Here is a 24,576-nt window from a genome sequence, read left to right as displayed (position 1 = left end):
ATATTTTTTACCCAATACTAATACTATACCCTCTGAGGGTAATCCAGCATGTGGGTTGTGCACCTGATGAAAAATATATTTATGTAAATGTTGTCCATCAGCAGTAAAAAATCACATTCTTGTGTAGATTACTTTCATAGTGTACAGATGCAGTGTACGTTATAACTTCTGGTGCTTTGTAAATATGTCTTGTGATGCTAATCATTAGCAAGAAATGACAGTCACACATTAGAGATATACACGGTTGACCACATCATGATCTCACACTGTCACACTGAGTTTGTGTTTAATGTCACACTGAGAATTTGAGATTACTACTGTATCTGGAAAACTTTTGTGAAAACTCAAGGCATTGTTCCTATTCTATGACTTACTGATGTTTCTCAAAGAAAACAGATTGTTCTCCATGTTTTTTATTATAATTCAGTATAGTCATTACTACTTAGTTATGAATCAGACCTTAGAAATGTATTAGATGAATTGAAATTTCTTAACTTTTCACCAAACACCAGGTAAACTTAATTAGTCTGTTACTTGCCGACCTTTCAGTTAATCTTCTGTACTCATTCCCATCTTTGCACACAATCTTTTCTTCAGCTTCCTCCAGAGTCTTCCCTCTTACAGTGTTCAGCAAGTAAACCTAGTCCAATTTTCCCATGCATTATATCAAAGGCGATGTCACACTTACATTATATTACTTTTGTCATCTTTCCTTTGGTCTTGATTACCGTCTGCAGACCACTGGGCATGGTACTGGCAAGGTTCTTTAAGTATGTTTGTACCATGTTTTGGTTCCATGAATGAGGCGAAGCATTGATGAGATGCTGCAGAAGCAGCTGCCGGATTGTGCATTCTGAGCACCAAGTGCACTTAGACATCTCACATATACCCACACTTTCTTGCTTCCAGCAAAGAATTTAGCTTTTTTCTCCTTAGAAAGGTAACAGTCAACTCTACTGAAGCATAGGTGGAAGAAATACACTGCCTTGAAGCAAAACTCCCAAAATGAAGTGTCAGCCTAAAAGACTAAAGAAAGAACATCATTCCTTAAGGATAGCCTGAGGCACACTGAGGCAGGTCACTAGTGCTCACACCATGAAAAGCCCTACTGTCAGGCATCAAATGTATGATGATTCCCCCCTCGAGAACATCATATCCTTGTACCCACAATAAACCTTAACTATGTATTGCCTTTGAAAATATGTGGGGGGGGGGAAGGTTTTTTTTTTTTTTTTTTGTGGACACTGTATTTCAGGCAAGGTTTTGATGTCCTCAGTTCAGGCTGCTGGATGTCTTCCTTCAAAGGTTCAGTTCAGATACTTCTTGGCATATCTTGTGTCTTACATTCTTTGTACATAGCCATACCACCATAGTTTGTTTTGCTAGTAAATTGCAGTATGACTCAAACATTTTGAAATGAATTAAGTTCCCCGAAATGAACATCTTAATTGAGGTACCCATTTGAGGTACCCCAAATGTATGTAGAAGAAAAAAGGTACGAGAAAAATATTAGATCTAAACCTGGAGTTTTGTTGTAAATACGTTAATTAAGACTCTGGTCACTGGCATAAGTCCACAGCCTGGCTGGGCCTTAATTGAAATTTACAGAGGCTAATAAAAAGGAAAAAGAATTGACAAGGAAAGGTATTTATGAATTTTAGAGGAAGAGGAAGTGTTGAGAAAGACATGAAAGGGTCTCAGAGGGTTTCAGAGCTTTGAGGCTGTATTTCAGGCAAGGTTTTGATGTCCTCAGTTCAGGCTGCTGGATGTCTTCCTTCAAAGGTTCAGTTCAGATACTTCTTGGCATATCTTGTGTCTTACATTCTTTGTACATAGCCATACCACCATAGTTTGTTTTGCTAGTAAATTGCAGTATGACTCAAACATTTTGAAATGAATTAAGTTCCCCGAAATGAACATCTTAATTGAGGTACCCATTTGAGGTACCCCAAATGTATGTAGAAGGAAAAAGGTACGAGAAAAATATTAGATCTAAACCTGGAGTTTTGTTGTAAATACGTTTATTTAAGACTCTGGTCACTGGCATAAGTCCACAGCCTGGCTGGGCCTTAATTGAAGTTTACAGAGGCTAATAAAAAGGAAAAAGAATTGACAAGGAAAGGTATTTATGAATTTTAGAGGAAGAGGAAGTGTTGAGAAAGACATGAAAGGGTCTCAGAGGGTTTCAGAGCTTTGAGGTATAGGGAAAGAAACAGTCATCAAAACGGCCCACAGTAATCATGGACACAACTGCTTGCCAAATATTGTATGGTCTGGTTAGTGGCACACTGGCAGCCAGTTCTACGAAGCAAAAACCTATGGAAGAGAGAAAGTCAACTAACATTATGGTTTAGAGCAAGAGGGCCAAGTTTTGAACTTAGCTTGGGAAAGTTTATAATAGGAGTTCCTTCGAGTGAAATCTGTCAAGTGAGGATGCAGAGCTAGAACCATCCCAGATGTGAGAGCAGTGCTTTATAAACAGGACATCTGTTCAGAAGAAAAGAATTTAAACATCTAAACTGGATTCCCAGTTTCTTAGAGGCAGACTTAGCTATTTCCATAATGTAGTAGAGTGGATGTTACAGTAATACCAAGTATGTTCATTGACTCAAATGGTGAAATTACAGAACTATCAAGGGAGAGAGGAACGTTATGAGAAGTTTTCATTTGAGAGATGGGGAGTAACTGGGTCTTGGAATCATTAAACTTGACCACATTTCATCATACTGAGATATTCTGTCTTAGTCTGAGTTTATTGGGAAAGTTGTGTTGAAATTAGATGCAGATCAAGTGATAGAAGGCTCAGCAGGATTGAAGGATATGGAGGAATGTACCTGTGGGTCATCATTGTATGAGTGCAATTGGTTATTTGTGGAAGAAAGGAAATCATCATTAAAAAGACGAAAAAGCATAGGAGACTGGGCAGAACCTTAAGGGACACCATTGTAGTTGGAGAAAAGGTAGAGGCTGATCCATCAACAACCACAGAGATAAATCGGCCAGAGAAGAAGCAAGACATGAGGGAGCAAAGTCAGGGAGGGAAGCAAAAGAGAGAGCTTAAGAGTTGAGACCCCAGTGCCACACCCTGTCAACAGCTATGGATATGTCAAGGGTAGCTACATAAGATTACTCAAAATCTTTCAAGGATGATGATCAGATATTAAAATATCTTCTGTAGATCAATTAGAAGACTGTGAGATTCAAGCTGTGTGAGGATACCAACAGGGAGGGGTTTCTGCAACTCTTACTTTGACATTGTCACAATAAATCCACTACCAAAATGCACTAAATAAGTGCAGAAATATCAAAGAGTAATGCAGGTCCTGACATTTAACTGGCTTTAGTAGGCAAAGGTTAAGGCTGTTAGGCAAGACCCACATTGCTTGGAAAGTTAACTGTCAGTTTTTGAAGCATTTGGGTTTTTGGATAATTGATTCTCAGCCTGCACAGACTAGTGAATCATAGTTGGGTGAAATTTCACAAATGTATGTGCAGGGTCTTACTTTTGATGGGTTATGAGATGGTTTCCATTATTTTTTTCTTCAAGTCAGAGTCTGCCTTTACAGACAGAATTTTATGTTATATTAGATGCTAATGTATGCCAAAAAAAATTAGTTTGATTGCACAAAGAATGAAGAAAAATATGGAAGACAAGAGTTTAGAATGAAAGAGATACATAAGTGGTATTTGTACAGATATAAAGTCTGATTCAGTAGCTTAAGATTTTAGTAAGACAGAAAGGATGATGAGCAGCCCTGAAGTGGAGGATGTAAGATGATTCCAGACACAACTTCAACACTTCTAAGTTATAGCATTATGTTACTAGAGGACATGATTTTATGGAATATCTACATTGTTCACCCAATAAATGAATTATCCTTGTGAATGGATCTGATGGATTTCAAAATTATTACTATTTCTCTATCTCCGTATTCCACACATGTTGTAGAAAATGACTTAAGGGGCTGAAAACCTTCCCCTTCTTATATTTCAATTTCTAAAAGAAGAAACAGGAGGACCTAAGTGGGGAGTGCTTGTCCTCGCCAAAGGCTCATATTGGAGTGTCTGAATGTGTATATGTATCCAAGATGAGAAAAGATGAGAGATAGGTTGTATATTTTAGGAGAGAATCTGGGATGTTCTAGATCTGAATGAAATGGAGCTCAAGGGTAAAGGGGAAGAATGGTTTAGAAATGTATTGGAGTAAAGTCAGGGGTTAGAGAGAGGACAAGAGCTAAGAAAGGAGTGGCATTATTCCTGAAGCAGGAGTCGTGGGAGTGTGTGACAGTGTAAGGAAGTAAATTCTAGAGTGACGCGGGTAAAACTGAAAGTGGATGGCAAGAGTTTGGTGATTAATGATGCTTATGCACCCGGCAATGAGAAGAAAGATCATGAGAGGCAAGTGTTTTGGGAACAGCTGAGTGAGTGTGTCAACAGTTTTGGTGCACAAGACTGGGTATTAGTGATGGGAGATTTAAATGCAAAGGTAAGTAATGTGGCATTTGAGGGTATAATTGTGGCCAAAGCATGGGTAAAGTCATAGACCCAGTTCATTTATTGCTAGTACTAATATGGCCACTTTCTGTATGATTCTACATGTATGCCAGTTACAACCCATGTAATATACCAGAAATGTAAAAACCATGATTAGTAACATTTTAAGAGATACACCGTTTACATGAAAACTAACTTCAAAATTTTAACACCCATATTAGAATTCCCTGCCTGTTTTCCACAGTAAAATCATTTGAATGGCTTGTGCATAAATCAGAATAGAATACAGCAAATGTGCTAATGGTGCACTTAGAAGAGGAAGTTTTTGATGGCTGTCTACCTTAGCAGTTAAAAATTTAATTCTGTAAACTGATGTATTCCCTTCATTGTCACCATTTATTAGTGTGTATGGCCAGATCACCGATTATACAGTGTATGTCAATTAAGGATGTTGTACTGCCGTTCATGTATGATTTGCTGAATAAATGAGTCATTCATAAGATATTACAGTATTTGGTATTAAGGAATGATATGGTAATCTGTCATACACAATTTGTGGCAATTTGTTGTATCCTTTTGCTTAGCTCAGTAACCCACTAATAGCTAATCCCTAATCCCTGTCATGTTGCTGCATAGAACTTCTCCTCACCCGATGATGACTACTTCCTCCCATACAAGAAAGAAAGAGTGAGGGATGCAGAGGAAGATGAGGGATCTGGGGGAGGTCCCCTTTCCTTGAAAGGTTATAGGAGCTCCAGCCCTCTTGTGGAGATTATGGAAGATCAACAAGGGGTGGAGGATGAGGTTGAACTGGAGTATATACCCATATGTAGGGTAAGAAGCTTGCAGGGTTGGGTCAGAGCAGGTCATAAGTATTGTAGCATTTTAGTGCTGTCGTGTTTATTCTTTTTTTTTTTTTAATGATAACCAATATCTATGAAACCGAATCTTGATGAATAATTAGGTTTAAAAACTTTTGCTATGTTTTTGTGTATGTTGTAGTTGCATGTTGTTTAACAGTGCATTAGTCTGAACATAAATTTCATGATTAATTGCTCTCTGTTTCTTCTTTTCCAAATGATAGTTGTCCTATTTAAAGCAGCAAAGGCCAAATTCTTTACAGGTTGTGGCTGAAGATAAAGATGAAGATGACAATGGTGATGTGAGTTATAGTATAGAGTCCAACAAATGGCATGGCTTGTTTAGAATTCATCCAAAGACTGGTGTTATATCTGCAAAGTCTGGATTGGATCCTAAAGAAGATTATGAATTCACGGTATTTTACTACACATTTTATGTATACATTTCATAGATATTATGTTCTGATACTTCCATGCAATTATTGAATTTCTATTGTTATTCTGGTCATATCCAAGTTCAGAATAGGTAAAAATGTAATTTTGTTTTTCTGTTTTTCCTGTTCACACTCATGTGTTGTCTTCAGTCACTTAAGGTTTTAGATCTTTCCTCTTTTAAAAGCTGTTGCTTATACTTTCAGGTCCAAGCTATAGACAATGGACGTCCTCAAAAGTCCAATTCATGCTTGGTTCTCATAAATTTGGTGCCTATATTGCAAACATCTCAGAACTCACCTGTCATACTTGAAGAACCTGAGGCACGAGTGACTGTTCTAGAAAGTGATCCCATAGGTCACCACGTCAAATTGATTGAGGCTCAAGATGATGATAATGATCAACTGTGGTTTGATATTATTGGTGAGATTTGATATTCTTCATAAAAATTGCATTTTATTTTTGAAACCTATGAAAGATATCTATATTTTTTTCATTTATTATACTTTGTCACTGTCTCCCACGTTAGCGAGGTAGTGTAAGGAAACAGACGAAAGAATGGCCCAACCCACTGACATATACACATATGTACATACACATCCACACACACACATATACATACCTATACATTTCAATGTATACTATTTTTTTTTTTATTTTGCTTTGTCGCTGTCTCCCGCGTTTGCGAGGTAGTGCAAGGAAACAGACAAAAGAAATGGCCCAACCCACCCCCATACACATGTATATACATACATGTCCACACACGCAAATATACATACCTATACATCTTAATGTACACATATATATACACACACAGACACATACATATATACCCATGCACACAATTCACACTGTCTGCCTTTATTCATTCCCATCGCCACCTCGCCGCACATGGAATACCATCCCCCTCCCCCTCATGTGTGCAAGGTAGCGCTAGGAAAAGACAACAAAGGCCCCATTCATTCACACTCAGTCTCTAGCTGTCATGCAATAATGCCCAAAACCACAGCTCCCTTTCCACATCCAGGCCCCACACAACTTTCTATGGTTTACCCCAGACGCTTCACATGCCCTGATTCAATCCACTGACAGCACGTCAACCCCGGTATACCACATCGATCCAATTCACTCTATTCCTTGCCCACCTTTCACCCTCCTGCATGTCCAGGCCCTGATCACTCAAAATCTTTTTCACTCAATCTTTCCACCTCCAATTTGGTCTCCCACTTCTCCTCGTTCCCTCCACCTCCGACACATATAACCTCTTGGTCAATCTTTCCTCACTCATTCTCTCCATGTGCCCAAACCATTTCAAAACACCCTCTTCTGCTCTCTCAACCACGCTCTTTTTATTTCCACACATCTCTCTTACCCTTACATTACTTGCTCGATCAAACCACCTCACACCAAACATTGTCCTCAAACATCTCATTTCCAGCACATCCACCCTCCTGCGCACAACTCTATCCATAGCCCACGCCTTGCAACCATACAACATTGTATGTATACATTTTTTTTTTTTTTTTTTTTGCTTTGTCGCTGTCTCCCGCGTTTGCGAGGTAGCGCAAGGAAACAGACGAAAGAAATGGCCCAACCCACCCCCATACACATGTATATACATACACGTCCACACGCAAATATACATACCTACACAGCTTTCCATGGTTTACCCCAGACGCTTCACATGCCCTGATTTCAATCCACTGACAGCACGTCAACCCCGGTATACCACATCGATCCAATTCACTCTATTCCTTGCCCTCCTTTCACTCTCTTGCATGTTCAGGCCCCGATCACACAAAATCTTTTTCACTCCATCTTTCCACCTCCAATTTGGTCTCCCACTTCTCCTCGTTCCCTCCACCTCCGACACATATATCCTCTTGGTCAATCTTTCCTCACTCATTCTCTCCATGTGCCCAAACCATTTCAAAACACCCTCTTCTGCTCTCTCAACCACGTTCTTTTTATTTCCACACATCTCTCTTACCCTTACGTTACTTACTTGATCAAACCACATCACACCACACATTGTCCTCAAACATCTCATTTCCAGCACATCCACCCTCCTGCGCACAACTCTATCCATAGCCCACGCCTCGCAACCATACAACATTGTTGGAACCACTATTCCTTCAAACATACCCATTTTTGCTTTCCGAGATAATGTTCTCGACTTCCACACATTCTTCAAGGCTCCCATGATTTTCGCCCCCTCCCCCACCCTATGATCCACTTCCGCTTCCATTGTTCCATCCGCTGCCAGATCCACTCCCAGATATCTAAAACACTTTACTTCCTCCAGTTTTTCTCCATTCAAACTTACCTCCCAATTGACTTGACCCTCAACCCTACTGTACCTAATAACCTTGCTCTTATTCACATTTACTCTTAACTTTCTTCTTTCACACACTTTACCAAACTCAGTCACCAGCTTCTGCAGTTTCTCACATGAATCAGCCACCAGCCCTGTATCATCAGCGAACAACAACTGACTCACTTCCCAAGCTCTCTCATCCACAACAGACTTCATACTTGCCCCTCTTTCCAAAACTCTTGCATTCACCTCCCTAACAACCCCATCCATAAACAAATTAAACAACCATGGAGACATCACACACACCTGCTGCAAACCTACATTCACCGAGAACCAATCACTTTCCTCTCTTCCTACACGTACACATGCCTTACATCCTCGATAAAAACTTTTCACTGCTTCTAACAACTTGCCTCCCACACCATACATTCTTAATACCTTCCACAGAGCATCTCTATCAACTCTATCATATGCCTTCTCCAGATCCATAAATGCTACATACAAATCCATTTGCTTTTCTAAGTATTTCTCGCATACATTCTTCAAAGCAAACACCTGATCCACACATCCTCTACCACTTCTGAAACCACACTGCTCTTCCCCAGTCTTATGCTCTGTACATGCCTTCACCCTCTCAATCAATACCCTCCCATATAATTTACCAGGAATACTCATCAAACTTATACCTGAAATTTGAGCACTCACTCTTATCCCCTTTGCCTTTGTACAATGGCACTATGCACGCATTCCGCCAATCCTCAGGCACCTCACCATGAGTCATACATACATTAAATAACCTTACCAAGCAGTCAATAATACAGTCACCCCCTTTTTTAATAAATTCCACTGCAATACCATCCAAACCTGCTGCCTTGCCGGCTTTCATCTTCCGCAAAGCTTTTACTACCTCTTCTCTGTTTACCAAATCATTTTCCCTAACCCTCTCACTTTGCACACCACCTCAACCAAAACACCCTATATCTGCCACTCTATCATCAAACACATTCAACAAACCTTCAAAATACTCACTCCATCTCCTTCTCACATCATCACTATTTGTTATCACCTCCCCATTTGCGCCCTTCACTGAAGTTCCCATTTGCTCCCTTGTCTTACGCACTTTATTTACCTCCTTCCAGAACATCTTTTTATTCTCCCTAAAATTTAATGATACTCTCTCACCCCAACTCTCATTTGCCCTCTTTTTCACCTCTTGCACCTTTCTCTTGACCTCCTGTCTCTTTCTTTTATACATCTCCCACTCAATTGCATTTTTCCCTGCAAAAATCGTATGTATATATATATATATATATATATATATATATATATATATATATATATCCCTGGGGATAGGGGATTAAGAATACTTCCCACGTATTCCCTGCGTGTCGTAGAAGGCGACTAAAAGGCCCCACAAACCTTTCCATGGTTTACCCCAGATGCTTCACATGCCCTGGTTCAATCCATTGACAGTACATCGACCCCGGTATACCACATCATTCCAATTCACTTTATTCCTTGCACACCTTTCACCCTCCTGCATGTTCAGGTCGCGATCACTCAAAATCTTCTTCACTCCATCTTTCCACCTACAATTTGGTCTCACACTTCTCCTCATTCCCTACACCTCTGACATATATATCCTCTTTGTCAATTATTCCTCACTCATTCTCTCCATGTGACCAAACCATTTCAAAACACCCTCTTCTGCTCTCTCAACCACACTTTATTACCCCATATCTCTCTTACCCTTTCATCACTTAATCAATCAAGCCACCTCACACCACATATTGTCCTCAAACATCTCATTTCTAACACATCCATCCTCCTCCGCACAATCCTATCTATAGCCCATACCTCGCAACCCTATAGCATGGTTGGAACCACTATTCCTTCAAACATACCCATTTTTGCTTTCCGAGATAATGTTCTCGACTTCCACTCATTTTTCAACGCCCCCAGAACTTTCACCCCCACCCCCACCCTGTGACTCACTTCCACTTCCACGGTTCCATCCGCTGCCAAATCCACTCCCAGATATTTAAAACTCTTCACTTCCTCCAGTTTTTCTCCGTTCAAACTAACCTCCCAGTAGACTTGTCCCTCAACCCTACTGTACCTAATAACCTTGCTCTGAAACACATTTACTCTCAGCTTTCTTCTTTCACACATTTTACCAAACTCAGTCACCAGCTTCTGCAGTTTCTCACCCGAATCAGCCACCAGCACTGTATCATCACCAAACAACAACTGACTCACTTCCCAAGCCCTCTCATCCACAAGAGACTACATACTTGCCCTCTCTCCAAAACTCTTGTGTTCACCTCCCTAGCAACCCCATCCATAAACCACACTCTTTTTATTACCATTCATCTCTATTACCCTTTCATTACTTACTCGATCAAACCACCTTATGCCACATATTGTCCTCAAACATCTCATTTCCAACACATCCACCCTCCTCCACACAACCCTATCTGTAGCCCATGCCTCACAACCATATAACATTGTTGGAACCACTATTCCTTCAAACATACCCATTTTTGCTCTCTGAGATAACATTCTCGCCTTCCTCACATTCTTCATATATGTGTGTGTGCGTGTATTTGATTGGATGGGCCATTCTTCGTCTGTTTCGTGGCACTACCTTGCTGACGCGGGGAAACAGCGATTAAGTATGATAATAATAGATATATGACATAGGTTATTCAAGATAATGTACTGTATAGTAGTACAATTGAAGGAGCAAGGAGTACCTAACCTACTTTTGAGTACATAGAAAAAGTTTTTTCAAAATGGCAGGGCTAGCATGTAAAGGAAGCTTATGGAAGAGCTGAACAGATGTCATGAGAGAGAATTGTTTGGGATAATGGATATTTCAGGTGAGGATGCCAGAGGAATGATTTAAGACAGATTGCAATGGAAACATATTGTACATAGAGGTGGTGAGATTTGATTTTTTGATAATGGAGATATGTCGGTCTGAGTAAATAAATTGGCATGCTATGCAAAGTTGAGTGATGCAGGTATGGAATATGACATTCATTTCATCACATTGAGCATAGAGTTTGAGTGTATATGTGTGATTTGAGAGGTTTTGCATACTTGATGCACCCCAAGGAATTGGGAGAGGATTTTTTGATGATATAGATAGATAGATATTTACATTGAGTGCTTATGTCAATATTGCCAATGTTTGCTTCTCCCTATCCATATATGATGTGTTTTGCTCTATCGCAGATTACTGTTAACTTGTGAATTTGCCTCTTAGACTTTACTTGGTTACATTCCACAATATATATTTTTTACAGTTACCAATATGTAACTTCTTGCTGTTTTCTAAGTTTACTCTTTAGCTGCCATTTATCATCTTTTCTTGGCTTTTATGACTGTAGTGAATATTTTAGACAAAAAATGAATTTAAAGGATTCAGCATCCAGTTGATTATTGTTTTACTTCCTACTTCAGGTGGTGATGAGGAAAACATGTTCACTATTGGAAGAGATACTGGAAGTATTATGGTTGCCAGGCATTTGGATGCTGAACAAAAATCTCTCTACAACCTCACAGTCTCTGTCACTGATGGTGTCCATGTTGTTACATCTCGGGTAATGATTATCAAATTTAGTTTAGAAGACGAGAAAGAAAATTGACCATTAATTTTGTACGTTCTGAAATCCCATTTTTTTTCCAGACCATAGATTGTGATTACTGTAGTTTTCAGAACAAACAGACGTTTTTTTTACTTGCATAGATAATGTAAAGGGTGAATTTGACTTGATACATTAAATATTTAATTTTTAACTTTTTTCACAGGTAATGGTGTCAGTGTTGGATGTTAATGACAACCGACCAGCATTCTCAGAGCCCACATATGAAGTTGAGGTGGGAGAAAATACAGCTCCTGGCACCACCATCTTCTCACTTACTGCCTCAGACCCAGATTCAGACCAGCACCTAACATATACCCTTATAAACACAGCTCATATTTCTTCTGCAGCAAAATTTAGAGTCAGCCCAGTTAGTGGGGACATAGTACTTTATGAGCCACTGGATAGGTAAGATGTTGGCAGTTTTCTTCATATAAAAGAAATATCTCTCCTTTGTTTTGCAAACCAACATTCACTGACAACCAATCACTTTCCTCTTCCTACACGTACACATGCCTTATATCCTCGATAAAAACTTTTCACTGCTTCTAACAACTTGCCTCCCACACCAATTATTCATAATACCTTCCACAGAGCATCTCCATCAACTCTATCGTACGTCCTCTCCAGATCCATAAATGCTACATACAAATCCATTTACTTTTCAAATTATTTCTCACATACATTCTTCAAAGCAAACACCTGATACACACATCCTCTACCACTTCTGAAACCACACTGCTCTTCCCCAGTCTGTTGCTCTGTACATGCCTTCACCCTCTCAATCAAGTTAAATGATAGGTGCATGAAAGAGAGACTTTTTGATGTTAATTAATGTACTGAGAGGTTCAACTGGAGGGATGTCTGATCATTATCTTATGGATGCGAAGGTGAAGATTTGTAGAGGTTTTCAGAAAAGAAGAGAGAATGGTGGGATGAAGAGAGTGGTGAGAGTAAGTGAGCTTAGAAAGGAGTCTTGTGTGAGGAAGTACCAGGAGAGACTGAGTACAGAATGGAAAAAGGTGAGAACAAAGGACGTAAGGGGAATGGGGGAGGAATGGGATGTATTTAGGGAAGCAGTGATAGCTTGTGCAAAAGATGCTTGTGGCATGAGAAGCGTGGGAGGTGGGCAGATTAGAAAGGGTAGTGAGTGGTAGGATGAAGAAGTAAGATTATTAGTGAAAGAGAAGAGAGAGGCAATCGGACGATTTTTGCAGGGAAATAATGCAAACGACTGGGAGATGTATAAAAGAAAGAGGCAGGAGGTCAAGAGAAGGGTGCAAGAGGTGAAAAAAAGAGCAAATGAGAGTTGGGGTGAGAGAGTATCATTGAATTTTAGGGAGAGTAAAAAGATGTTTTGGAACGAGGTAAATAAAGTGTGTAAGATTAGGGAACAAATGGGAACATCAGTGAAGGGGTCTAATGGGGAGAAGATAACAAGTGGTGATGTGAGAAAATGGAGTGAGTATTTTGAAGGTTTGTTGAATGTGTTTGATGATGGAGTGGCAGATATAGGGTGTTTTGGTCGAGGTGGTGTGCAAAGTGAGAGAGTTAGGGAAAATGATTTGGTAAACAGAGAAGAGGTAGTAAAAGCCTTGCGGAGGATGAAAGCTGGCAAGGCAGCGGGTTTGGATGGTATTGCTGTGGACTTTATTAAAAAAGGGGGTGACTGTATTGTTGACTGGTTGGTAAGGTTATTTGATGTATGTATGACTCATGGTAAGGTGCCTGAGGATTGGCAGAATGCTTGCATAGTGCCATTGTACAAAGGCAAAGGGGATAAAAGTGAGTGTTCAAATTACAGAGGTATAAGTTTGTTGAGTATTCTTGGGAAATTATATGGGAGGGATGAATATGTACATATGTATATATGTATTTGTCTGTATTTGTATATATATGTGTATGTGGGTGGGTTGGGCCATTCTTTCATCTGTTTCCTTGCACTGCCTCACTAATGCGGGAGACAGCGACTAAGTATAATGATTTTTACCTTAATTCTTGAATCAGTACTAAGGTTTTTGTTGGTATTTAGGAATGATATATATTTTAGAAAAGTTTAAAAGAAATTTTTCTTTTAGGGAAGTGCAGGAAGAGCACATTTTGACAGTTGGAGTGAAAGACCGCATCACTCCTACAAAGAGTGATTATGCTCGTGTCATCATTAACGTACGAGACTACAATGATCATGCTCCACAGTTTCTTGCAACACAGTACAATGGCACCATCACAGAAACAGCAACAATTGGAACAACAGTTGCAGAGGTTATAGCTGTAGATCGTGATAAGGGTGCTAATGGACACATAATGTATTCAATTGTATCAGGTAAGATGATTGCGTATTAGCTTGGATATCTTTTCAGTAGATGACGGTGCATTTTACATGACAGCTAGAGAGTAGATGTGAGTGAATGGGAATATTTCTTCAACTGTTCCTGATGCTACCTCTCTAACACGGGGTATGGTGAACATGTATGAAAAGAAAAAAATAGTAGTTGATTTGTATTCAAGTTCTCTGCAAATTAATTGTTAGTAAATTTCTGTTTTGTTATTTATGTCAAAAGAAATGATTTTCTTAGTTTGTGCAAAGTTACTGAACTTATAAAAGCCAGTGACTGTATGGTAATTTTTCTCAGTCTCATATTAATCGTAATTTTAAGGTTGGGAAGAATTCTAGATTTAGGAATAGTACTTTATTAGTAAACGTGTTTAGTTGATGATTAATAGTTACGTGAAAATGATTTCCAGATGGAGGTATTTTAACTACATGATGTTTTACTTTGACATATAGACAATTACTTTACCTGCACTATAAGTACCCTCCAATCCAGTTATCCTAAGCCTGCTGCATAGACAGAACTCACATAACCTGCCAGAATTTAATTTTTCTTTAAAATGCATAATCACTTGAAAATTTAATCTTTGATCCTGTATTCCTTTAGTAGATTCAAATACATGTATTTGTTATTAATGCTTGCCATTTCCCTCATTAGTTAGGGCCTGCCAGGAGCAGATGAATAAATGGCCTCATATACTCATATTCATTTTCTAGCTGTCATGTGTGATATACCAAAACAAAAGTCCTCTATCCACCTCCTGGCTCCACAGACCTTAACATGGTATCCCCCAGATGTTTCATGTTCCCTGGTTCAGTTCATTGACAGCACATTACCCCCTGTATACCACATTTCTGTGGTTCACTCTGTCCTTTGTACACCTTACATGCACCTGCATGTTTAGGCCTTGATTACTCAAAACCTTCCGTTCTCTTTTTACCAAACCACTCCCCATCACTCTCTCACCTCACACACTTCCACGTTCGAAGCATCCCACATCTACCACCCAATAATCGAAAACATTTAATAACCCTTCAAAATACCCATTCCATATCCTCTTCATGATCCCATTTGTTTTCTTTATTTTTTTCTAACACAAAATACCCACTCTCAAAATATTTATATATTCTATCCAAAGTTTGCTGGTACTTGCTAACCCCAGCTCTCATTTGCTCTCCTTTTCAGCTCATGCACCTTCTCTCTTTTCCCCCTGCGGCTTTCCCTTGTACATCCAATCAGTTACACTCCCTCAGTGCAAATGATGCCCACACACCTCTCTTTTGTCTTTCACAAGGAACTTAACTTTCTCATCTCACCACTCATTACCCTTTCTCACCGTTCCACCTCCTACTTTCCATATGCCACAGACTTCTCTCACACATGTAAGCATTACTTTCCTAAATACTTCCCATTCCTCACCCACTCCCCTAGTTCCCCTCATCCCCTGCTGGCTGCATACTTGTCCCTCTCTCTAACTTTTTTTTTAAGTTGGTGATTCCATTAGTGGATAAAAGTCTGCATCAAGGCTGGACCTTAATTGAAATATGCAGAGGTTAATGAAAGAGAAAAAGAAAAGACAAGGAAAACTAGAAATTTCGGAGGAAGTGAAGAAAAATGTTTCAAAATGTGCAAGATCATAGTTATTTGGAAAGACATGAGAGGGTAGAAAGTTTCAAAGCTTCAAGGTGTAGGGAAAGAAAGCCAGCAACACACAGTAGTCATATGATGCAGCATCTTGCAAGTGAGAAACTGCAAAAGTTATTGTCTGATCTTGGGAGTGTCTGAAATGACAAAGTTGAGAGTAAATGTGAATAAAAGCAAGGTCATTAGGTTTAGCAGTGACAAGAAACAGGTTATTTGTTGTTTGCTGATATAAATAAAAGCAAGATCGTTAGGTTTAGCAGTGAAAAGGAACAGGTTATTTGTTGTTTGCTGATGATAATAGCACTGGCATTACATTCAAGTGAGAAACTGCAGAAGCTGTTATCAGAGACTGGGAGGGTGAGTGAATAAAGTAAACTCACTGAGTTTAACATTGCAAAGAAATAGGTAAATTTTTGTTTGCTGATGATACAACACTTATGGCACATTCAAATGAGAAACTGCAGAAGCTTTTGTCTGAATTTAGGAGAGTGCATGAAAAGGGAAATTCAAGAGTAAATAAGAATAAGAGCAAGGTCATTATGTTTAGCAGTGAAAAGAAACAGGTTATTTGGAGTTTTAGTTTGAGTGGAGAGAACATTAAGTTGAGCATTCTAGATACCTTGAGTGGATATGACCGAGAATGGAACCATGGGAGCTGAAGTAAGCTGTAGGATAGGTGAGGGGACAGAAGTCTTGGGTACATTGAGGAATCTATAAAAAGAAAGGTCACTGTCTCTAAGGGCAAAGATGGGTATTAGCTATAGTATAGTAGTCCTGTCATGTGTGGATGCGAGGTTTGGGTTGTAGACAAAAATGTAAAGTTAGGATGAATGCATTAGAAATGAAATATTTGAGATTAGTATGTGGTATTAGGAGGTTATTGAATTAAAAATTCAGGAGTATATATAAAAAAGTTTAAGAGGATGTGCTGAATTATTTGGATACAGGGAAAGGATTAGTAAGGAATGGATGACCATGAGGGTATACAAGATAGAAATGGAGGAAGCAAGGAAAGGGAGGATACCAAGGAGGAGGTGAAGGGATTAAGTGAAATATCCTTCGAAGGCTTGGGGCCTGAACATGTGGGAGGATGTAAGGTGTGTTAGGGATAGAGCAAATTGTAGAGATGTTTACAGGGGATGGCATGCTGGCAGTGGGCTGAACCAAGTTGTATGAAGTGGTCAGGTATTCTTTGGAAAAGCCTGTGAGGCCTGATTGTGGGTATGGAACTCTGGTTTCAGTACATTATACATTAAAGCTAGATTGTAGATGTAAGTGAATGAGGCCATTTATTTGTCTGCTCCTGATGCTGCCTTGCTAATGAAGGAAATGGGATACATGTATGAAATAAAATGTTACAATGATTTCAGGCATACTGGACCAGAGTCCAGTGGTTATATTGTGGTTATTTGCACGTGTAAAGTCACCTTTATTGAGGTTGTATCATAAGAATACATTCTTACCCACGTACTGATTGAAGCATAGTTTAGAAGCTGCAGAAACCCTTGAAGAAGGGGTCCTGGGCTATATGATAATGATGATAGGAAACAATAAGTCCTTTGTTTCCCCTGTAATTTTATTATCCCTGAATATTCATTAGTTTTCAAGGCCTGTTCTCACAATGACTTTAACCTCTTTACAGTGACTGTAAATATGTCCTGTCCTTATTAGCTTTGTAGGAGAAAGATTATGTTGGCCCTTTTTTCATGGATATCAGGATGCAAAACCATCTTTTTGATGAGGCAGAAATCCATTGTTTTTTGATGTGATGATGTGTGGCCATTCACTTGCTCTGGTGAAACTTAATATAAAAGTCACCTGTTTCAGAAGAGATAAGGTCTGTGAAAACCATTGTTTGACCGCAGTTTACATTCCTTCCATTTGAATAGACTTAGCAGGCTTAAGCTCATACAGTGAAGTACATATATCTAGGTCAGGCAGTAAATAATTTACATTTGTCAGAAGACACTTTGCAGGGAACATGAGTCAAAATCTCATGCTTTCTTAATTTATGGGAATTATTTCATTGCGTGTGAGATGTTAATGGGTTAAGTACTATATCCTTCGGTTCTCTTGTTGAATAATGAAATATCTTTAGGGCAATGCCAAAAATTCAGTGTTTATATTTGCATCCTTTGCCCCAGTGGATACTTTTTTAAGCTATGGGTCCTTTGCTTTGCTGTTATCTCAGGCCTAATGGCTCCCTTTTTGAATCTTGCTTTCTTGTGTAGGCATAATTTTTTTACCTTCCAAACAGTATCCCTTGTGTGCATGAGTTATTATTAGACCATTCCTTTAGAGGTAAACAGTCTTGATCTTGGACATTAGTTTTACGTGTTCAGTTTAGAAAGTTTACTATGTTCATTTTGGGAGAATTTTCTCAAATTCAGAGAAATACAGTAAATTAACTCTTGAGGAGGCCCTTGTTTTGTGTCTGATGAAGACCAATCAAGATATAACTTTTATGTGCCATGATTTTTAAGCAATTGAGTCATATATTGCCTTAGTTTATTTTTGATACAGTACAAGTACAGTTCATTGTCCCTGAGGATAAGGGAGAAAGAATACTTCCCATGTATTTTCTGTGAGTCATAGAAGATGACTAAAAGGGATGAGATGCAGTGGGGCTGGAAATCCTTCGTTCCTGTTTTACTTTTCAAAATGAAGCAACAGAAACATGGTTCAAGTTGGGATTTTTCCCTATGAGGCTGTTATCTGTTCTTGACTCTACCTCGCTAATCTGGGAAATGGTAGATATGTGCAAAAAAAATAAACTGCAGTTCATTCTCTTCTGTAGCCTGTCAGCCATAAAAAATAGATAGACTGGATTTGATTAATTATTAGGCTAAACTTATAGAGAGAAAAACAAAAATATACTCATAATTCAGAGAATGGCTTATCAGTGTGACTTTTGCCTGTGCATGATATTCGGATCAAATTTCAGTCGCTAGTTGTAGAATGGGGTGCAGATTGTCATTGTTCAATCTCTATCAGGCCTTTGATTTGCTAATTCATAAGAGTAAATGTTTGTTCACTGATGTAAGTGGAGCTTAATAAGCATACAGAAATAGCAGCCTTCTCGAGCAAGTATTTTAACTTGTGTTGAGTCATCCATTTACAGAAGTTGAGTAATTGGTAGTTTGATGATGTTTTGTTCAATCTTCCATACGGCATTGTGGGCTGTTCATCATGTAGTTGAGAGCCACGTGTGTCCCATAGGCCTCCAGTTGTGCAACCATGGACTAGACTGTCACCCTTCTTAATTTCTGCAATCTCATCATTTTTATTGAATTAAACATAACATAGATGGGCTTTCAGGTCAAAATCTGATACAATGAGTGTATGTATGACAAAAAATTTAGCATTATAGAAGGAACTTTTTTTTTCTTTTTGAAAAGTGTAGATAGTCTTCTGAATGAAAGAATAAATGCTTTAGAATTATAGCAAAGACTATTCTTTTTATCATAATCTGTAAAAGGGTGCATATTTAATATTTCTTTGATTCTTTTATAGGGAACATTGGTGGTGTCTTCAGCTTGGATCCAGAGACTGGAATCATATCCTTGGCTAGACCTGTTGACCGTCAGGAGATGCCCGAGTATTGGTTAGCTGTTCGTGGAAGTGATAATGGTTCCCCACCTCGGCATTCGCATGTAAATGTTAACATTCTTGTGAAAATTGCAAATGGAGCTCCTCCCAGGTATAGTATTGCAGGAAATTTTTCTGTAGTTTTTAAATGTCTGTATCACAGTTCTTTTCTGGTAGAATTTTGTGTACTTACTTCAGTCATCTCTGAACTTGAACGTATTTCATAGAAGAATATCACTTGGCTTAGATTTTCATATAGTGGATATTGATTTGATCACTGTATATACTTTTGTAGGTTGTTGAAGAAAGCTTATATGTTTGATAGAATATCATTGGTTCTAGATTTTCATATGGTGAATATTAATTTGATTGTACACCTCTACAGGTTCTTGAGGAAGGTGTATGTGTTTGAAGTTAGTGAAAATGCTCATGTCGGCGATTACCTTGGTGTTCTTGAAGCAGAAAGTCGATTGGGTGTTGTCTTTTCCTTCATTGGGGAATCAAGACGCAATCCCTTTGTTATAAACCCTGCCTCAGGAATGGTGTCTTTGGATATGCCAGTGGATTTTGAAGAAGTTCAGTCATTCAACTTCACTGTCTTGGCATCATCAATGGTATGTTTTATTTACTTTATTTATGTATAGTTATCCTGAGGGACAGCTGAGAAAAATTACTACCCGTGTATCTCTCTCATGTTATAGAAGGCAACTAAGAGAGGTTGGAAACCATTCCCTTCTTTATCATTACATTTTGAAAGTGTGAACAGGAGCCAAGTGAGGATTTTTGCTCTGAGACCCTTGTTTGATCCTAGTGTCTCCAAAGTGTGAAAGGGCAATCAGGTGTAAAGAATATATTTTTACTATAATTCTTGCAGGATGAAATGACAAAATAAGTTTCTTTGTACTGTACTAGTCTCTGATCATATCTTCTGTAGATATTCTGATTGTCTCACTAACACAGAAAGTAACAAACAATTATAGAGGAAAGAAAGAAGATATTTCCATGTTTTTATAAGATTTTTTCTAATGTTTCTTATATTAGAATAATATTTATAAAAGGACTATTGTCTTCAGACACATGTAGGGTGTATAGATTAGATGGCATTCATCCTTGTCATTTTGAGAAGTTGTATGCCTAAGATGTTGTACCTGTGCCTACTTGCCTATTTTGCTTTTTTTTTTTGAAAAGAAAACCTATTAAAGGAAACTAAGTTATCTTGAAAACATGTATGTTGTTGTTGGTAGATGGTAGGCAACCAACAACTCGTACTTCCAGTACTTTCAACCTGGGTATCGGGAGGGTTAGGGACAGCTGTGTAGTGAGGTAGCACTTCAGTGATTGTAAGATTGCACTCCTCTCTAACCCAGGTAGCTTTCTTTTCTTTCTGCCTCACCCAGACATGGACTAACGACATTCTGTCCACAAACACACAAACTCTCATGATCATACATAACATTTGACAATGCTTAACTCACTCAGATCATTCTTTGTAACTCTAGATTTCCCTGCGGTGAGCACTGTGCACTAACCCTGCCTTTTGGAAAAATAGTAGGATCAGTAGATAGAAGTAGTAGGTAGGAACATTAAGGCAGAAGCATTAGGTAGAAACATTAGGTAGAAGTAGTAGGTAGGAGCATTAGGTAGAAGTAGTCAGTAGGAAGATGAGGTAGGAGCCTTTGCAAACACTGCACTAGAGCTGCCCTCTGCTAGTGGCCTATTAAAGGTGAGGCACTAAAGGCTAAGCAGCAGCACTAAAGTTCACAAGTTATGGAGACTCTGTTGCCATGGCCACACCTTTGAGGGAGTTCCGGTTGGAACAAGCATCACGGATATATAGATAGGTAGACATGCTTTGTTACAGCATGCTTCAAAGAAGGGTGACTGATAAAGTCCTTCCAGTTGTTTGTCCTGTTACTTTGTGAATTTTATTCTGAAGTCTTAGAACCTCTCCTCTGCTCCCATTTTTGTAAACATCTTGGATTTCAATGTCTTCTCATTGATCTTTAGTATTATATTTGCAGGGTGAAATTCACCAGCATTGTCCTTTATTATGTTACTTACAAGGTATCATCAACTCAGAGTTACCTCAGGGAAGTCAATGTTATAACTTGGCATCTCAAAACATTTTGATTTTAAGTGTTTTATTGGAGTCTGATATCCAGTTCTGTCCTGTTACCACAAACCCCATTACCACTTTCATGAATGATCCCATTGGCTCTCATGTTTATCACACTAATAAACCTTCTTCCAAAAGATTTTCTTGTTCTTCCTGAAATCTGATGCTTGGTCACCAGGCCCTCTTTTTTGGCCCCTGCTCATTCCGCTTTGACCTACTGCCACTTTCTCTTGTGCATCTCCCATCACTTGCACTCATTATTTGTAATTAATGCCCATACACCTCTCTTTTCTCTTCACTAGGTGCTTAATTTCATCATCCCACAGCACACTACCCTTTCTCACATGCCACACAGGTCAGCACTGCTTCCTTACATAACTCCCATTCTTTACCCATCCCCTGGATTCATTTACTCTCATCTTTTCCCAATATATACTCATTTCTCCTGGTAACTTTTCACACATGCCTCTTTCCCAAGCTTGCTCACTTTCATCACCTTCTCACCCATATCATATTCTTTTTTTGGAAAGCTCCGCAAATCTTAACTCTCACCTTCACCAAGTAATCATCGGACATCCCACCAGCTGCCCATCTCAGCACGTTTATATCTAAGAGTCTCTTTTGCACACCTAATAGTTAGTGCTTAATCCAATAAAACCTCTGAAAACACTGTGTTAGAGTTGCCTCTACCAGCAGCACTGGAGTTCACCAGTCATGGAGACTCAGTTGCTGTGGCCATCCCCTTAAGGGAGTTCCAGAAGGAAATGGGCATCAGAGATATAGTAACATAGATAGATAGCTGACTTACCATCTCTCCTACTCACTTAAATATACTATATATATCTATCTTTTTAAGCCAGGTATTCCCAGTCACCAGATCTTTTTCAGCACACAACTGCACAAGCTGTTCATCATTTCCTTTCACATCACTGAATACCCCATGCCCTCCCACTTATAACCTCATCTGCCATGTTACCCATTTTCTCATTCAAATCACCCATCACTAATACCTGACTTTTCACAACAAAACTGCTGCCATGACATCTCCCAAAACAGTAGCCTCTCTCCCTCACTCCTCTTGTTGCCAGGGTTGTAAGCAGTGATATCATCCAACCCATGAAAACCACTCAGTTTTTCACACATCAGTCTTGAAGTTCATATACCTGCTTATCGTCAATGATATTAATTCAACAAATTACCCATTTCACCCATATGCATTGCTCCACTTTACATCGTCAAAGCAACATCTCTAAACTTTGATTAAGGTCAGGTTTTCTCAGTGGAGCAGATGTATTCTAATTAAGTATGTGCCTGTAAAAACCCAATTTTTTCCTGTTGCTCCTTTCAAAACACTGCTTTTTCTGTATTCTTTGATGGCTCAGTAATTCTTCCATTCAAGACATTGAACATATATAATATCATTGCAATATCTGATTTATATTGGATACCATATTACACAAATAGATAAACCTGCCTTAGAAAATCTGTGAGTTTTTGATTTTACATACTTACTTGACGAGTCAGTTTCAAAGTAGGCAGACTTACCAACTCTCCTAGTGTAACCTTAAAACTTGGCCTACCATCTTGATACTGCAGTCTAGGTTTTTTCCACTACTAATGCAGTTTCTTCTAAGTAATGACATCGTCAATGTGTCTTTTGTCAGGTAGACCTGTGGCATAATACTTGGCAAGCCACTGGATTGCACAATTACTTAGTAAACATTGGCAATTTGGGTAGGCTGTTGTGATGTTTGCATTTTCACTTACACCTCTTCGTTGTAGAACTTCATTTCACAATTGATTATGGCATTTAGTCTTTTAGAATAACCTGTTACTTTATGAACTTAATTTTTTTTTGCATTGCCAGAATGGACAAGAAGCTACTGCTCAACTGATAATAAACATTGGAGATGAGAATGACAATGCTCCATATTTCACTCAGAGTTCCTATAGTGGCCACATATCTGAGGCTGCTGCAGTGAATTCTGTGGTGCTCATGGAAGATAACAGTCCACTGGTGATCTCAGCAAGGGACAAAGATTCAGATCAGAATGCAAACTTAGTTTTCACAATACTTGAAGAAGAAGCAAGGATGTATTTCACAATTGATTCATCAACAGGTAAGGCTCATATAATTTGACAGTCTTCTTGCGGAATGCCTTTTTTTTTTTTCTTTTTTTTTTTAGAAAATGTTTAGCTTAAGATATTTTCAGTAGCCCTTGGTTTATCTCATGTCATTTTTTTTTTTTTTTTAATTTCAAGGTAGGTGGGGAGGGCCTGTGAGGTAAGTAAATTGTTGTTAGCAGATATCATGGCTATGGTGTTAGGAGGGCTCAGGTAGTTGAGTAATGGCCCCTCCCATGACCCCCACAAATTTGAGGTATGCTCTTATGACTACACTATCTTGTGTGACTCTGTTGCCAGCAAGAGGAAGGATTCGGGTAATAGTATATTGGCCCCTCCCATTACTCATCTAACTCAAGGAAGCAGGCTGTTGGCAGCAGCTGCCCAGGATAGTACTACAGTCCTGATGGAAGAACATTAAAAGTGGTGCCCAGAACTATCTTACACCCTCCATGTTAGGGTTGCTGGTCTTTTTTTCTATCTCATCAGAACAGGACTACTGGACTAGTCCTACCCTCTTCTAATAAGCACCATACATCTGCTCAAACCTCACTTATTTCCTTAAATAAGTTCTCTTGTTACCTTCTGTATACACAATCAACTTTAGATATAAGCATGATAGAGTCCAACAAACCTATGGCCCCTGGTCCCTGGCATATCTCACTTTTTTGCCCAGTCATGACCAAGAGGGTCTACAAGCTTGTGTGTTTCTGTTGTTGTGTTGAAACTGTGTGAACTGTAAACACCTCTTCAGGTGTCTACAATTCATTTTTCCATAAATTTCTCAGTAATAAATTGTCAGTTAATGATCAACTAATCAGATTAAGGGTTTCAAAGGAAGGAGTTTTTGAACATATGAGAATATGTAAGGAACTGAATGACAGTTTTAAAAGTGCTTTTTTAATGGTGCTTTCACAATGCAAGTTACCATAGCTCCAACACAGCTGAGATAGAATGGAGAGATCACAGAAAATATTGAAATATAAAAATTATTAAGAAAATGCTAAAAGGTTCTTAC

At 38.8% G+C, this 24,576-nt stretch overlaps 1 protein-coding gene across 1 annotated transcript in view; it reads left to right on the top strand.

Moving 5' to 3' along the window:
- Positions 1-24,576, top strand: part of LOC139750068 (fat-like cadherin-related tumor suppressor homolog) — a 791,324-nt gene that overhangs the window by 638,783 nt on the left and 127,965 nt on the right. The window contains 9 exon segments of the mRNA XM_071664403.1: positions 5,131-5,328; positions 5,618-5,770; positions 5,993-6,209; positions 11,572-11,711; positions 11,920-12,161; positions 13,832-14,076; positions 19,244-19,430; positions 19,704-19,932; positions 23,302-23,554. Coding sequence (XP_071520504.1) covers positions 5,131-5,328; positions 5,618-5,770; positions 5,993-6,209; positions 11,572-11,711; positions 11,920-12,161; positions 13,832-14,076; positions 19,244-19,430; positions 19,704-19,932; positions 23,302-23,554 — 1,864 coding nt within the window.

Source organism: Panulirus ornatus, chromosome 9, assembly GCF_036320965.1.
Source record: "Panulirus ornatus isolate Po-2019 chromosome 9, ASM3632096v1, whole genome shotgun sequence".
Lineage (NCBI taxonomy): Eukaryota > Metazoa > Arthropoda > Malacostraca > Decapoda > Palinuridae > Panulirus > Panulirus ornatus.
This window is presented reverse-complemented; position numbering and strand designations above follow the sequence as displayed.